Raw genomic sequence first — 16,477 nt, forward strand, 5'->3', positions numbered from 1 at the left:
AGTGAGGAAGCAAAACCATTGAACATCATTTGTACAAAGACTGAGTCGTGGGCGTTTTTCTTTGAACCCTCCCTTCTTTTATCTCTGTTTGCAGTGCACACAACCTGTGCTAAATGATCTCGTGCCTGACATCGCCATGGGTGTGTCCACGCTGTCACTCAAGGACAGGAGGCTTCCAGAACTGGCTGTAGACACAGAACTCAGCCAGTCCGTTTCTGAAGTAGGACCAGGGCCTCCCCAGCATCTGTCATGTATTCCACAGAGGCATACACACACGTCTCGAAAGAAACACACACTAGAGCAAAAATCAGATGCTCGAGAAAATCAGCAGGAATATCCGGATTTCTATGACTTCTCAAATGCTGCTTGCAGACCTTCTACGCCTGCTCCTGGCAGACGCACCCCTTCCCCTTCGCAAGGTGGATATTTCGGTCCTGATTTGTATAGCCACAGTAAGGCTTCACCAAGTGGCTTAAAGTCAGCCTACCTACCTAGCCAGACCTCTCCTAAAAAGCAGGAAGAAGCTAGGAGAGAATATCCACTTTCCCCTGACGGGCATCTTCACAGACAAAAGAATGAGCCAATCCACCTTGATGTTGTCGAGCAACCTCCCCAGCGGTCAGACTTTCCTTTGGCAGCCCCAGAAAATGTTGGCAATGGTCCAGCCCACGTCAGGGGACGAACAGCAGTTGAAACTGACTTGACTTTTGGGCTGACTCCCAACAGACCCTCACATCCTGCATGCAGCTCTGAAGCTCCGGAAGAGAGATCCAGTAGGAGACTGGCCGACAGCGAGTCCTTGGGCCACGGGGCTCAGCGAAATACCGATTTAGAAAGGGACGATTCAATAAGCAGGGGAAGGAGGTCACCGAGCAAGCCAGACTTCCTCTACAAAAAGTCTGCCCTCTGAGAGCAACCTCCAAGTCGTCTGTGCCTGAGATGTGAAACATCCCATTTTATGATGTAACCCGACAACTTAGAGACCAGTTTATTGATGCCAGCTAACTTGGTTTCCCATTATTTTATTCTGGTTTTTGTATATACATGTTTATGAGACGTGGCATGCTACGAGGGTTCTTTTGAATGCCGCATCTGTCTGTTTTGTGTTTGAACAGTTGTGTGGGGAAGCATTTTTAAGAGCAAGCAAGCTGGCACTTTTTTTCCTCTTTACAAATGATGGAATTTTTTTGCACTTGTACATTTATTTTATCTGTATTGATTTTGTATCTGTATGTCACACTTTATTGCCGCATTTAAAGGAACCGTATTTTCATACTTTTTTGCATTTTACCTTCATCTACCAGTTTCCACGTGCATTGGACTGCACACTAAGATGTATTTTCTTATGAAATAGTTCTGTGCTTATTTTTTAATTATAGAAATTCCAAAGAACAGCACATCAAAATGCTCCTCTCTCTTCGGTAATTGTTTTAGTTCAGAAATCTTCCTGCTCAATCTCCATAAATCTAGTGTCATTCTTCCTTAACAGTTCTTGGGAGCTGGTCTTCATTCCTCCAGCGGGAGTCCAGTCAGGATCCTGACGTTTTCTGGTTCGGTAAAGAACCGAAAGGAGCAAAGCCTTTTGTGCCCGGGCTGAAGCTGTGTGTGGCTTTGCTCACAGCGTGGGCGCCATCGGGATCCCCGCAGATGCTGGCCGTGTGCGTTAGCGTAGCGCTAGCTGAGGTTCTCAAGACACTGGGTTTCCTGGAACCCTAAGGCAGCGGAAATAGCAAAGTAGCTTCAAGGTTGCCCGACGGGGATTTCTGGTTCCGAGCGGCGACTCTCCCGCTGAGCCGGGGAAACGACTGCTTGCTGCCTTCAGTTGTCTTGCTCTCTGTGGGAAAAAAAAACAAAAGGGCTTCAGTCTTAACGGATGTCATTTGGTGTTTGTAAGCCTATGTGTTCTTTTAAATGTTTTTCAAAGTTTGTCTGAATTTTGGTGTCCTAAAAAAGTTGTAGAATGCATAATGCTTTGTCACCAAAAAAGAAAAAGAAACCTTTTTTTTTCCCCCCCCGGTGAAACACTACATGTCCTACTTGAACTCCATTGGGGACGCTGGTTTGGGATTTTACTGAACCACTGAGCACATGGGATCTTTTAAGATCCTCTCCCTTGGAAGGGCAATGTGTGAGCTAAGGACTGTTTTTTTTCTTACTCTCCAATGTAAATATATTAGTATTTGAGTTTTTAAATCACTTCAACATTATTTGAGCATTCACTTTGTATTTTTACAAACACGTACACACACAGCCGTAGCACTTAGAAGACAAGGGACTTGCCGAACATTCCCTCATGTGAAGGGTGTCTGGGAGCCTCTTTTCTATGTATGTATATATATGTAAAACTATGAATCACTCACACTCACTCTAAAACTATGCAGGGCTAGGGAGCCTTTACAAGCTACCATATAAATGAATTACATGCACTTTTAAGTAAATAGGTTTCTATTGGGCGTCAACAACTCTGATTTCTCCCGAAGCTGTAGTTTCTCTTAACAGTCTTTCCTACTTTACCCTGTGGATATACACTCAGGAATAATCTGACATTTAAAAAAATCCTAACAGTAGGTAGTCGCAAAGACGGGGAACACGTCAGTCTGTCCGCATACACCGGCACATCGCTGCCCCGCTCCGCTGCCTAGCTAGCTGCTGCTCGCGTGTTCGTCAGCGCTGGTGGTGGTCGGGCCAAGCGCCACGGCCCCCAGAGCGAACACTCGTCCCCTGGGAGGCTGGCTGGCATCGCCTTTGAGGCTCCTTTTTTTAAAGATAGAAAAACATAGGACTCTGTGCTCATTTTTAGGAGGTTTGACTCTTTATAATAGATGATGGTGTCTTTTGAAGCCAATTTCAGTCTGTCTCTCTTCAGAAACAAAAATTGTTAATTCCATCATATTCTTTAATGTGTATTTATATACATGTATTGACATGAATTATTTTGATATAGTTTTAAATTTCTCTTCTGAATTCAGACTGTACTGTGCTGGAACTGCAAATAAGAGTGAGTAGAGCTAATTTGGGTGGGAAAAAGCTTTCTCATCTCTGACCTGTATTTTTTAAAATGTTAGACAAGAGCTGTTTGATGTCACACATTCATTTTCCTGAAAACTTATTAAATATTCTTTGATATCCCCCAAACATAAAAATAAGTGGCCACTGTTCCTACTTTAATTTATGAAGTTTGCTTTTAATAATGTAGTAGCTGGTCTGACTCAACTGTGTATAGAGAGGAACTTGCTTTACTCTGTGGGACTGTGGACTGGTGTGACTTGTGGAAGGTAAGCAGATGGGGCTTTGTGTGTGCGAGGGTAGGCGTCAGTATCTGCTGTGTCTTGTGAGGTATGGTGGCTAGGGTAGGCTGAAAAGCTGTGTGCCTCTGGCTTTTGCACCCACCTCCCCGATCTTCTGTAGTGCTTACTTGGCATGAAAATTCTGTTAAGGCTGTACTAAGATAAATGTGAAGCCTGAGTAAGATTGCTCTTAGAAAAAAAGTATGTATAATATAAAATTTCGGCTGCAGGACCTGGCATTTCACTCGGTTTAGAAATTTCATGAGAACCAAATCTCAAAATACCAGATCCCCTCTCGAGGCCACGGACAATCAGGCCGTCAGACAATCGGCACCTTCAGTGCCCGCCATGTCGCGGTTTAGAGAACTACCATTTAGCTCCTGGAGTGGGAAGAGAAGATCCATGTTCCTTCAAGATGCTGTTGGTCCTCTCCTTGTATTTTTGTTTTAGTTTTGTGATTTTGATGGATAAATTAAGTTCAAAGTCACCCGTGACTCGAAAAGAAATAGCAGCATGAAAGGCAAAAACTATCCATGAGAAGCAGCTGCTTCAGTTTTCCCCGCACCACTCCCTTCCTCCCACGCCCCGTTAGCTCCTTCTAGGCACACGCCCCTAGACCTAAGCGCCCTTGGCATTTCCAGAACCAGTTGGATTTTAAGGATATTTTACAAGTTCTTTATATTTGAGTCTTTTTGTAGAGCTCTCTGTGAAACTTTACCTAATTCTTTGTTTTGCGTCCTCAGCAACTCTTATTACTACAATTGCCACCTGTTATTGGGTTTTCTTTTGACTGGTTGTTTACGTTCTGGCAGCGGGGGCCACGGGGGCTCGCAGCCGACCTCGCCGCACGCTGGTCTCTGCGGGAAGGGTGGACACTTGTCAGTAACTACTCAGCAAAATAATGTGTAATCCGCCTTTCAGGGGGAAACGTGTTTCATGAAACACTTGTAAGACACTTGTTTTGCAATTCTGAGGCATTCGTGTTTTTACCTTAGGAACGAACTCAAAGGGAAATGTTTATTTGACTTTTTTTTTTTTAAATTATTATTTGGTTGACTTTCAACTTGCAATTGAAAGTTACTATTAAAGCAGCAGTGATGGGTGCTATTCCCGGTTCTGCCATGGTTTACTTTGTCTACTAAGTGGTTTACTTTCAAACCTCATTACACATAACCTTACTAAAAGAGTTACCGTCACACACTAAAAGGTATTTTACAGTTTTCCATTAACACTGTTGTGTGAACAATGTTTTATGAAATGTTGTCTTTTTGTCCTGTAGATTGCAATGGCGATTATATAATTGTTTTATTGGCAAGTCTTTGGATTTCTTTTTTTCTCCTAGAAAACCCTCAGACCATGTGTCAGTCTTCCACATTCTGAATATTATAATGCTGTGGCTGTTTCTGTAGAAAGATTACTTGCAAGTGTGTGTCTTGAAAATAACCTCTCGTGTTTGTGTGTTTACGTGGGTTCTGCGAGACAAGCTCTGGAAGCTTCATGGTGTACCTACACATGACTGTATCTGGGTTCCTTGGGCAGGTGGTGTGGAATCCTGCTCTTAGATGGGGCGGCTGAAAGGTGAAGGTCCCTGAACCCCACTTACTGTTTATGTAGCACATCTGTCCTTCAGAGAGCTGGAATCTTCTACAACACTGCGTTTCTTGTGGTTGTGCTGTTACTGGTATAAAGTCAAGTGCCTTCAATGCTAAAGGCTCAGAAATTTTTCTTAAACTGATTTCATGTCCTATGCAAGTGTTTTCTACAACCTGCATAACCAGTACTTTGTAAAACTTGTTTACGCTTCAATTGTACATAGTGTTTTTTAAAGAAATATATAGTATTTTTATTTAGGTACCTCCAAACTTGAATTCGTCTGTGTGAAGCATTGTAAAACGATACATTTCTCTTTTGAGTATCATTACGGTTGTACAAAGGTTTCCACTGGTTCTATTTTTCTACTGTTACTGATAAGCATGTAGCACTGACTTTATCCTACATATAGTTGGCATTTCAAATAAATGGCTTGTATAGAACCTGCTGAGTTGGGTACGGTCTGTGTTAGCCCCGGAGCCTCAGTCACAGAGGCGCTTGTCCTCCGCTGAGGGTAGAATTGGGAGGCTTCCTAGGGGAACTTCCCCTCGGTTTCCAGGATTTCAGTTAAGCAGGGGCTCTTTAAAATTATTACGGTTTCCTTGGAAATACCACATTTTCATCTAAGTCAAGTTCATTCTTTTCTGTTATTTCACTGGGACACTCGTGAGCGATTCCAGTTTACAAATGGCAGCAGAGAGTTACTTGCACAGGGGTCTCCACAGGAAGCTCAGGGTCCCGCCCACGGGGACCCACGCCTGGAGCGTGCCAGGCGCTGTGGTCGGGCAACGAGAAACCCAGCTACGCCCCAAGATGCACGGGTGTCCCTGTGTCTGAGCTCTTTTCCTCTTTCAAACTCAGGCTTCAATTTGAAAGGGTAAGGGAGTCATGATCTAGTCTAGGTTTTCTGAAAAGACATGTGAAATAGGAAGTTTTCTAATTTCCATTTTTTTCAATTGCTGTAAAATCGGTATCGTTTTTTATTTTAATCATTTCACTAACAAGTTCCATTCTGGCCTTTCCGCCTTCATGTCTCACGAAGGCGGTTCTCTATATTTTGTAACCGTCTTGGGTTTAACTCTGGACTCTCAGGATAAAAGCTAAGGTTTTTTGTATGTGAGCTTCTTAAAAACCTAAAAGGAAAATTGAATAAGTCAACTTTCATTCCTGTGCTTGCAGATGACCCCTGGGACGATGGGTGCAGGCCAGCCTCTCAGCCATGCCAGGTCTTACCTTTCCTCAGTGCATTGAGGAATATTTTTTGGGTCCACTCTTCCCAGCAGACAGAGCCAATAGGATGCCTATTCTCAGAAACTCTGGACTCTCACGGGAAATGACTTTTGTCCCAGACACAAAGCAGTACAGAGCAGTAGGAGGTTATCATGGCTGGGGGAAGACGGGCTTGACATGGCCCAGGAATGAATGGAGGGAGAAGTATATGCCAGATGCAATGCCAGGCACTTTATTTTTTTTTCTTTAATCAGTGAATTAGATAGTATTTCCTTGAATCCTCTGTGAATTACATACTATTATTAGTGCCATTTTATCACAGATGAGAAAACCAAAGCACAGAGAGATATCAAGTAACTTGTCCAAGGTCACACACCTGCCTAATACGTCGGTTAGAGCCTAGGCTCAAACCCAGACAGTGTGGCTCCAGAGCCCAAGTTCTCAACCATGGAAATCGTACCGCACCCCAGAAAGGATGGTGGCCCAGGCCGGGGGAGCATAATGTACAGGGGGTGGAAGTGCACAAGCGTGGCATTCGTTTGTTCCGCAAACATTTATTCGTGCAGTAAGTCACTTCTAAGTGCTCAGTCCTGAGGTGACAGTAATGATCAAGACAGTCCTGCCCGTAACTGTTTCAGGGTGTCGAGGAATAAAAGACGCTGGATTATTACAACGGTGAGGCTGTGGCTCTAACTGGCCCCGGATGGGGAAGAGTTAATGTGGAAGGGACCTTCAGAGTGCAGGTTGAGGGGAAGAGGGTGTCGGGGGAGGGTTTCCAGAAGATGCACCGAGGAAACAAGCTCCAGGGAGTGAGGGGCGCGTGGGGCCCTCACAGTGTGGGCTGCTGATTTTGATCCTAGCAGCGACGGGGAGCTGCCGTGGAGTTGTAAGCAGAGCCGTGACGTAATGAGAGGTGTGTGTTCCCTGTTCCCGGACTGAAGAGGGGCTGCGGCGGATCGGGAGGCCAGGCAGAAGGCGGGGGCAGCCTTCCCGAGACGAGCCCAGACGGCCAACAGAAGGCTAGGAGGAGGCTTCTGCATATGATTCTGCACGTGGCGTGACTGCTACGGGAACCAGCGCCTGGCGGGTGCGGGGAGAGCAGAAGTCAGGTCAGCAGAAAGACGGGAGTTCAGTGGTGGTCGTGTGCACTTGGCAGTTGGGTGCAAGCTAGGAGCTCAGGTGTCCGAGCTAGGGGTCCAAGGTGGGAGTTGTCCACGTAGTTGGCTGGCGTGGAAAGCCTCGGGAGTAGATAGCGTGGCTTCGGGGGAAGGTTTGAGATGAAAAGAAGGCCCAGAAGTCAACTTGGAGGAACTCCAACCTGTACAGTTCAGCTAGAGGGAGCCTCTGGCCAAGGTAGCCTACTAGGTAGAAGGAAAGCAGCAGTGTGGGGCACCCCGAAGGCCACCCCTTAAAAAGCAGGGAATATGATCTTCAGAATATAGGAAGTGAAAGAAGCAAAATACAAAACAACGCATACGTATGCTCCCACTCAAGGCGGTCGGCAATACGCTCGCATAGACATGAAAAGGTCTGCAAGGACCTGTGCGAATATTCCCAGGACGGCCTTGAGGGGCACCGTCATTGGGCGGGGGCTGAATTGTACACCTTTCGTCCTGGTTGAATTTTCAAGGTACGTGCATGTATTATCTTTTCAAGCTAATTACAAGGAAGAGATTAGGGACCAATTCCACCCTTCCTCAAAGTTAACCCAGCGGCTGCTGCTCAGAGATTCTGGAAGATCAGGCCCAAAAGGTGCTCTGGGTGGCAACACGGAGGAGGACAGTGAGGCTGGCAAGAGCGGCTTGGTGGCAGGCCGGGGCGAAGGGCCGGGACAGGTTGGCATCTGAGTGGGAGGTGAGACTCAGAGACCCACAGAGACAAGCCTGAGTAGCTCCAGCGGGGGAGGGGGGCAAAGGACGGGGCTGGAGGGTCCGTGAGCTGTGGGATGACTGGGACACTACCAAAGCTGTTGCTGTCCTCTTTACCAGCTGCCCTGTCTCTTCATCTCCGCGTGTGACATTGGAGCAGCCTGGCAGGAGCGTTCCCCCCACTCGGGGACTGCTGACCCCATCAACGTGGGAAAGGAGGCCAGCTCAGCAGAATTTGTTCTTAAAACACCCCACTCCTAATCCAGCTGCTTTCTGCGAGTGTTCAGTCGTTCATCTTAGAATCCTCGAGGGGACACCGGTGAAGGTGCCCTGTCCCAGTTACCAGAACCTACCATCCCCCCCTTAACAGCACCAGGGCAGATGAACGGAGACCTTTGGTCATTTCTAGTATTTGGTCGTCCCGTACAGAATGACAGTAGCATACTGCTTCCCCAGAAGTGACCCTCAGGGTCCCCAGATCCTCCTTGTCATGTTTGCTCAGCTCCTCCGGGTTTGAAGGGTGTTTCCTTCGACAGGAAGGATGGAAGTGAGACGCGTGGTTCTGCCCTCTGTTCCCTGCTAACCTCGCACTGCCCCTGCTCCAAACGCAGCCTTATGCATGACATTGATAATGACATCAGGATTTTTCATGGGCCTCACTTCACTGACCTCCTGACATGTCCCTCCATCTGCATCTTTCTGGCCCATGGACCCCTTTCAATCTCTGAACACCCCCTGCGCCTCCCCTGGAGCTGCCCGGTCCCCATAGCCGCGCATTTCCTCAGACGCCAACCCTGAGCTTTCCATCGCACCAGAGTGAGGATGTCCTCTTGTAGGTCCCCCTGGTGGGGGAGAGCCTGGGATCTGGGGGTGAGCATGACTTGCTCTAAACTTTGGGGAATCTGCTGGATGATGGCTGGGCTTCGGAGGGAGTGAGGAAGCCCAAGCCAGGGAAGGGGGTAGGGAGGAAGGGTTCGTGTTCCCAGGGAGGGCCTGCCTAGTGAGGACCGTCGCCAGGGCGCCAACCAGGGCATGGCCGGGCCTGAGGGACCTGGGGCTAAGCACTAACGCTCAGGGTCCTCATCCTTAAAGGGGTGACAGCAGTTTCCTCGTTGAGGTCTGATGGTGGACTTTGTGTATTTTGCCTCCTAATCCCCAAGGCACCCTGAGCCAAAGTCTTGTTCCCATTCTGAGCAAGGGCTGTGCTGAGGCACCGTGGGCAGCTGCTGCCTTGTGCACACTCCTCCTGAAATCCTTCACCCTCACACTATTCAGCTACATAAATAGCCTCTGTTTCCGGAATCTTCTCTTGGGTGCTTGTCCCATTTCTGCATATTCCAACAGATGGACCCAAAACCCTGGGAGACCGGAGTGCCCCCACTTCCCACCACCCCAGGGCTGCCCAGACCTGCGTTCCCGCCCTGCTGAGGCCTTCCACAGCCCTCAGGACCCTCCACCATCCAGCCCCTCTGGCTCCCACAGCATCCCTGACCCAAGCCACTGGGCAGCCTGCCTGTGGTGTCCTGCCGCCACCCCCACCCCCAACATCTTCCTCCTCCTCTTCCACTCAGCGGGGTCCCAGCTCTCCTAACACCCTGCAGCCTGCTCCCAAGAATTTGCTGCTTCCAGCGCTTTCCATGGACTGAGGGTCAGGACGGGTGGTGTGTGGCAGCCTCCCTTAGTAGCGCCTCCCACCATCTGCCTGTCCCTCTCCCACCCTGGCGCCCATCACCTTGGGCATTCCTTTCGTGCCCTGAGGCCTCAGTTCAGCCTTGTTACTGTCCTCCCCATCCATGTCGTCACCGTGTCCAGCTACCTGTCCTTCCCTTTCTGCCACCCACACATGCCACACACCACGACACACCTTTCCCTTGTCCCCAGAAGGGCTCACCTTTGAAATCTTCACCTCACTTCCTGCTCTCCGGCCACCCTCTGCCCTGTCCAGATCCTCCCGGATGTCCCTCCTGTGCCTTCTCTGGAACTCTGGCTTCTGACCTCCTTCCTCTCTGCTCCTGGATGGCCCAACCGCCCCCAGGTACCCACCTCCTCCCCTTGTGCACCTTGCCAGCCATCCTCCTGGCCAGACTCCAGCCATAAGCAATGGGTACGTCCATCTCCTGCGCCTGGACCCAGCCTTGGGAGACAACAGTCCCCGTGGTCCCCAGGCTCTAGCCTCGGCTTGCCCAGCCCTGTGAGTCAGCCCTTGCCTGCTCTCCCGGGGCTGCCCTCCTACCTCCCCTCTGCCCACCTTCCCGATGGGCCACCCTCCAGCTCCCTGCTTGCTCCTTGGCCTTGCAGGCCAGATACCTTCAGATGGCCACTCCGTCAGCTTTGGCCTTGGACCAACACCCCACCCCCATCCCCTGCCCCTCTGGTGCCAGGAGGCGGCCTGGGCCTCCTGCCCCCTTGGCTCCGGAGTCCACCCTCTCCTGTCTCCTAACGGCCCTCACTTGGTCAGTGATGCTCTCTCCTTCTCTGGGTGTCACCCCCTTACAACGCACTTAGTCGCCCTAGTGTCTCTGACCTTTCAGCCTCATCTCCCCGGCCCGCCCAGCTCCGGCCTGCTGTCCTCTTGGTGCTTCCAGTGCTCTGCTCCCCAGCCTCCCCAGCGCAGCCGCCGGCCCCGCCACACCCGGCCTGGCCCCCGGCCACCTTCATGGCAGGAAATGAGGGTGGGCACTGCCCACCTCGTTCCCCACGCGGAGGGCACTCGGAGCGCTCTTGACTGTTGGCAGTTGGCGTTAGAGAACAGGCAGACGAGTCTCTGCCTGCGGGCCTCTCCTCTCCTTCCTCTCTCTTGGGAACCAGCTACCCAGAGGGCGGAAACTCTCACGTCCTCAACGGGGGAAGCCAGCCGCCGTCGGGCCCACTGGTTTGTCCCGCAGCTGGGTGCCGGCCAGCAGCCAAGTCTGGCCAATCCTCTCTCAAGAGCCCAGCACGCCTCTCTCTCTCTCTCTCTCTCAAATAAATAAAATCTTAAAAAACCCTCACTGAATCAAACCCATAGCAAGGGACCCGGGGTCCTGCCTCGCTCCCACCGAGTGACCCTGGGCTCGTCTCTGCTCCTCTCCTTGTTTCGTCACAGGCCACTCGGTGACAGTGATGGTTAGCACTTGGTTAACCATTAACCATGACCATCGGCCCCTAAGTGTCGCCACAGCCCGGCGAGGCACCTCATGACCCCAGTCTGGCAGATGAGGAGACTGAGGCAAGGAGCCCGGCGCTCCCAGGGAGATCCTGGCGGGTCTGTGCAGCCTCTGCCCTTGTCCCGGGTTCTCGCGGGAGCCTCACCCCCTGCGAAGGACGGTGCCCTCCAGCGCTGCCCTCAGAGGAGCTGGTGAGTGGCAGCTCTCACTCCCCCTCAGGCCTCTTTCCCGCCAGCGGGGGTCCAGGGCCCGTGCCCCCCACATCCCGGGGGCCCCCACAGCCCAGGCCCGCCAGGAAGGGCTGTCCGGGGCGGCGGGCGTCCTGCGCCACAGGCTGGCACGACGGGCCACGGGCCGTGCTTGGGCTCTGCGGCCACCAAGCAGCTGCTGGCGGCGAGGCGCCTGCACGAGGAGTCAGCCCCCCCGAACCTGCTTCCCTCTGCCCAGCGGCCCTTGGCCCTCACCCTCTCTCCCCTGCCACACGCCCCGAGGGCCAAGGCTCCGCGCTCTTTCTGGGTCACCTTCCATTCCCGCCTCTCGCCTGGGGAGGCTGAGCGGGAGTCAGGTTTCCTGGAAGGTTTAGAGAAAGCTCCCTGGAGAGGTTTAGGCCCCAGAAGCGAGTCCGGTTCTGTCGTGTGAGTCTAAGTTGATTTACCAAAACCAAACCAAGAGAAGAGTTGGTGTCGTACCCCAGGACAGAGCATGGCATCCTGTGATCGAGGCAAAAGCTCTCAGCCCCTTCCCACGTTTCTGCCCGGAATGCTCCACTGCTCCCAGGTGGCCCTTGTCAGTGAGGGCCTGGGGTCAGGCCTGCCTTTGATCCCGGGTCACCTGGACCAGCCATGGACCCTCCGTGTCTCGGAGCCTCGGTTCCTACATCTCAGAACAGGGAAGGACACTCATATTCTTCGGGTCACTGTGAGAAGTGAGATCACGTTCATAGAAGCTTCCAGCTCCTGGCCACGCTCAGCGCTGCTGGACACTCGCGAGCGCTCCCGTCTGCCCGTGTCCACGATGGAGCTCCCGTCACGGGCCAGGCGCTGGGCCAGGCTCCGGCACGTCATCAGTGAGCTGGACAGACAGTCCCTGACTCGCAGGTTTACGGTGTAGCGCGGAGGGCAGATAGTAAACAAACTCCCACCTAGATCAGTGCCCCCCGAGCTGAGGCCAGGACCACGGGAAACAGTGACTAGCGTCTCAGGTCTCTCCGTCCGCCACTGAGAGGTCGTCGGGGGGGCGGGACCCCCTCAACCTAGGGGATGAAATGAGTGATTTTTAACTCTGCAGCTTTTGTAAATAAAGCTGTGGAGAAGGTGCCTGTCTCCAAAGCAGCTCCTTATTTGCCCACTTGCTGCCATTCTACTCCTAGCGCCAGGCCTGCAGACTGGGGGGCGCTCTCCTGAGGAAGCCGGGAGAACCCTCCCCCCCACACCTGCCTGCCCGCTCCGCCGCCCAGGGGTCCCCAGCAGGCCTCTTACGACGGGAAGAGTTGTGCCCTGGGGCAAGAGTGAACGTGACAGTACCTGCCTGCCCGCTCCGCCGCCCAGGGGTCCCCAGCAGGCCTCTTACGACCGGGAAGAGTTGTGCCCTGGGGCAAGAGTGAACGTGACAGTAGGCAGAGCCCAGGCCGCTGTTCATCCCAGGAGACGGGCCCCCAGGACCCTGCACACCCCAAGGCCTCCCTTACTCCACAAACAGGGCGTGGGGCGGAGTGAGACGAACTAGACGGGCCGGTGGTTAGGAGGGTTAATTTTGTGTCAGCTTGGCCATGGGGTGCCCAGAAGTCTGGCAACAGTGCTATCTGGGTGTCTGTGAGGGTGCTTCCAGATGAGGTTAGCGTGGGAATGGAGGGACGGGGTACAGCAGGTACTCCCCAGGGTGGGGTGCGGGTACAGTCCCAACTGTGAGGTTCGGAATAGAACAAAAAAGGCAGAGGAAGGGAAAATGGACTCTCTGCCTGACCGTCTGAGCTGGAACACGGATCTTCCCCTGAGCTGGGAGAGTGTCCGCTCTCAGCTGCTCGTTGCATCACGGGCTCCCCTGGGTTCTTGGGTTTTCGGGCTCGGACTGGAACTACACCAGCTGTCCTGGGTCTGCAGCTGACAGCGGATCGCAGGACTGCTCAGCCTCCATAACCGTGTGAGCCAATTCCTCATGATATACACAGGGTAACATATGTCGTACCTGTGAGTATGCGTGGACATACAGATACGTATCCACACAACACAGTTGTCAAACTTTTCAGTCTAACTACAGGTGAGCCGCACTGAGGGATTTTCAGGCCTGAGGCAGAGGCCGGAGAGGGAAGCCAGGAGGCTGAGATGTGAGTGGGGGGAAGCAGAGTAGCATGAGCCACGGGCCCCACGCTGGAGGAAAGACGGCTGAGGAGAAGCCCAGGTGGGGGTCTCCAGGTGGGGGGGTCAGGGCAGAGCTGCCAGGCCAGGTGCCCGAGCGCGCCATGAACAGCTCTCCCGTGCCAGCTAGAGGAATCCCTGGGAGAAGACCAAAGATGTGGATGGGAGGCCAATGGAAGAGTCCAGAAGCAGCAGCTGGCCTTTTTGTTCAGGAAAATACATCAAGGACTGGGAGAAAGGGGATGAGTGCCTTGTGAGGCAGCGAGCATTTGTCACTACAAGTGAACCATGGAAGTGTTCTCTGCTCCAGAAAAGTCTACGAGCTGCACGATCTTCGGGCAAGGCTTAATCCAGCGGCTCGATGTCTGAATCCACCGAATCTTTCTCTTCTCCTTGCCTTCCATGATGCTGACTCCTTCCAAAGGCTGACCCCTCCGGTGCTCACGAGATAGATGCCAGCAGCTCGGAGTGGTGTGGCTGATGCCCCTCAAATCCCATGGCAGGAAAGTGGCATGGCCAAGAGCGAACTGGAAGTTGGGGCACTGCCACCGACAGCATGGAGACATGGGAGCCAAGTGGCCAAGGGCGGCACAGGTCGCCTGTGAGGGTCATCCATGAGGGAGGGCCTCCTGTCCTGACAAAGTGAGGCTGGCTGACTTCTCAGGTCCCTTCCAACCTAGGGATCCTGTGATTGTAAGCAGGGGGACACACACTGTCTGACGCCCAGCGGTTCAGGAGGGCAAGGGAGGTACACGTGGCTTTGGCCACAGCTGCTCCATGCCTCCTCGGACCAAGGCTTGCATCCAGCAGCCACTTCAAGGTGACCTGCCTGGGACACAGCCTCACTGGCCTCTGGGAACTGGGTTGGCTTCCTGTACTTCCCACGTTCCCCAGACCACACTCCTCTTCACTGGGGAGCTGAACTAGGTCACCGCCAAAGTCCCTGCAGTACTTGGATTGCTCTCAATTTCCTCCTGCCCCACCAGGGTCCTTTGGTCCGGTTGCTGGGAGAACTGCAGCTTTCCCAGCATTGAGGATTATGTAATCCTGACTTCTCAGACGTGTGGGCAGCTTCAGGGCTGTAGACAACAGTTCATTCACCTGAGCTGAGCTCGCCATGCTGGTGACAAGTCTGGATAATTCCCACGGCAGAAGAGCTGGGGTGAGGCCAAAGATGGGCCTCTACATTGGCTTTTAGGTTTGTTTTTTCATGTTTACTTTTGAAAGAACAGCTACCATGCGGGCGGACCTCAACTTTTCCCCAGACTGTGGGCTCCTTCCATACGGAGCAGTCCCTGAACACACTGCCATCGGTCACCACCCAAGCCCTTTCCTTTGTTCCCCTGTTCATCGAGGCCCCAACGGGAATCACGGACCCTCCCTCGCAGGAAGGGCTGTAAAGCCAGGGGGGTGCAGGGGCCCCGCTGGCGGACCTCAGATCAGGCCACATCTCCGAGAACAGCAGGAAGAACTCAGCCAGTCCCTCGGCTTGAGCAGGACCCCAGGGCAGGAATGGCGGCTAGAATACCGGCATTATATCCATTTCTCTCATAACCTGCAGGGGAGGCTGTGCACATTTAAATAGGACTTCAAACCACCTGTAAAGCCACTATTTTGTTGAACTGGTTTTATTTCGATTTTACAGAAACCTGATTGAAGTATGTAATTGTAAGTCCAGTAACAATTCTACAAAAATGTACATACGATGCCGGAGTGCCTTAAAAGCAACTAATACCATATTCTTGTTTTGCATAAAACATGCATTTATATCAACTGCCACATGTTGGCCAAAATCCGTCTCCACAAAAAGAGACCGTCCGTTGCGGTCAGTAAGAAAACTAGCTGTGAACATAGGTTAAAAAACAAAAACAAAAAAAGAGGTTTTCTGGTTAATGTAAAAGAAGGATCAGTCCCTTTCTAGAGGAGCCTTTCGGCCCTGGGAGACGTGTACTCTGTGCTGCCCGGGAAGCGCACGGTCTCCGAGACGTGGCCCTGACCTGTCCCGGGAGCCAGGAACCTCGTGGCAGTTGAAGCCGGGACCCTGCGGCCACCGCGGCGCCCTGGCGCACCCCTGCACGGGGCGAGGAGTCCTCAGACTCGGACACGAGCTCCCAAGCTGGGACCTGCCCGCCATCTGAGAGGTGCCCTGAGCTTGGCCACCCAGCCTTTCTGCAAGGCCAGCGCAGGGCACAGAAGCATCTCCTGTGACCACAGGACCTCCCAGCCCCACACATCACTCTTCGTGGGGATCTGGAATTAGGCGGCTTGATGCAGAAAACCAGGGGCTGGACCATTTCTTTGAGGCCCTGATGTTCCCCAGGCCGAGTTCATCTCATCCAGGGACTGGTATTTGCCACTGCTGGACACACGAAGGGAAATTAATGTACCCTTGCGGCCCCGAAGCCCCGATGCTTAGAGTCACATACCTTAAAGCGTGTCATCTCTTGTCAGCAGAGACCATGTCGCTCTGGAGGGAGAGCAACCGAGGGCTCTGTGTTTATCAAAGGTGTTTTCCGCATCGCCTGAGGGCCGTCAAGAGATTTCATACCAACTGAAAGGACTTCCCCTCAAATATGGGGTTTTATACACCATCCACAAGGTTCTTCAAAAGCAGATCTCACGGTCATTAGAGAACCAGCTGTGGACGTTTACGTTTATTTACACAAAGCTCATCATTCGTGCAGCCTAGGGCCTAGTTTGGAATCTCTTACACACCGTCTGCCTCTTCCGAAACAGGGCACTCACCGCCCTGGCTCGCTACAAGTAAGCTAAACCAGTATCTTTCTCCTTCAACACAGATTTTAGGGGGAAAATAATAATTTACTAGGGTTCTAAGAACATTTTCATAACAGAACGATATCAAAATAGGTCCGTTTTCACTATATGCTTATGAATATCCCTGATAATATAAAGAAATCCAGAGGACTTTGTAAACCACCAAGATTTCACAGGGTAGTACCCGGTCTGTTTTCTAGGCAGCAGAAGAGGGACTAGTACACTGG

The 16,477-nt window shown here is 52.2% G+C and overlaps 1 protein-coding gene across 1 annotated transcript in view; it reads left to right on the top strand.

The window, feature by feature from the left end:
* Positions 1-5,320, top strand: part of BTBD7 (BTB domain containing 7) — a 77,843-nt gene extending 72,523 nt beyond the window's left edge. The window contains exon 11 of the mRNA XM_040641503.1: positions 95-5,320. Within this exon, the coding sequence (XP_040497437.1) occupies positions 95-910 (816 nt within the window). The 3' untranslated portion in view covers positions 911-5,320. The remainder of the gene's footprint in view (positions 1-94) is intronic.
* Positions 5,321-16,477: the final 11,157 nt, after the last annotated feature.

The sequence above is a fragment of the Ursus maritimus genome, unplaced genomic scaffold, assembly GCF_017311325.1.
Source record: "Ursus maritimus isolate PB19 unplaced genomic scaffold, ASM1731132v1 scaffold_25, whole genome shotgun sequence".
Taxonomy (NCBI): Eukaryota; Metazoa; Chordata; class Mammalia; order Carnivora; family Ursidae; genus Ursus; species Ursus maritimus.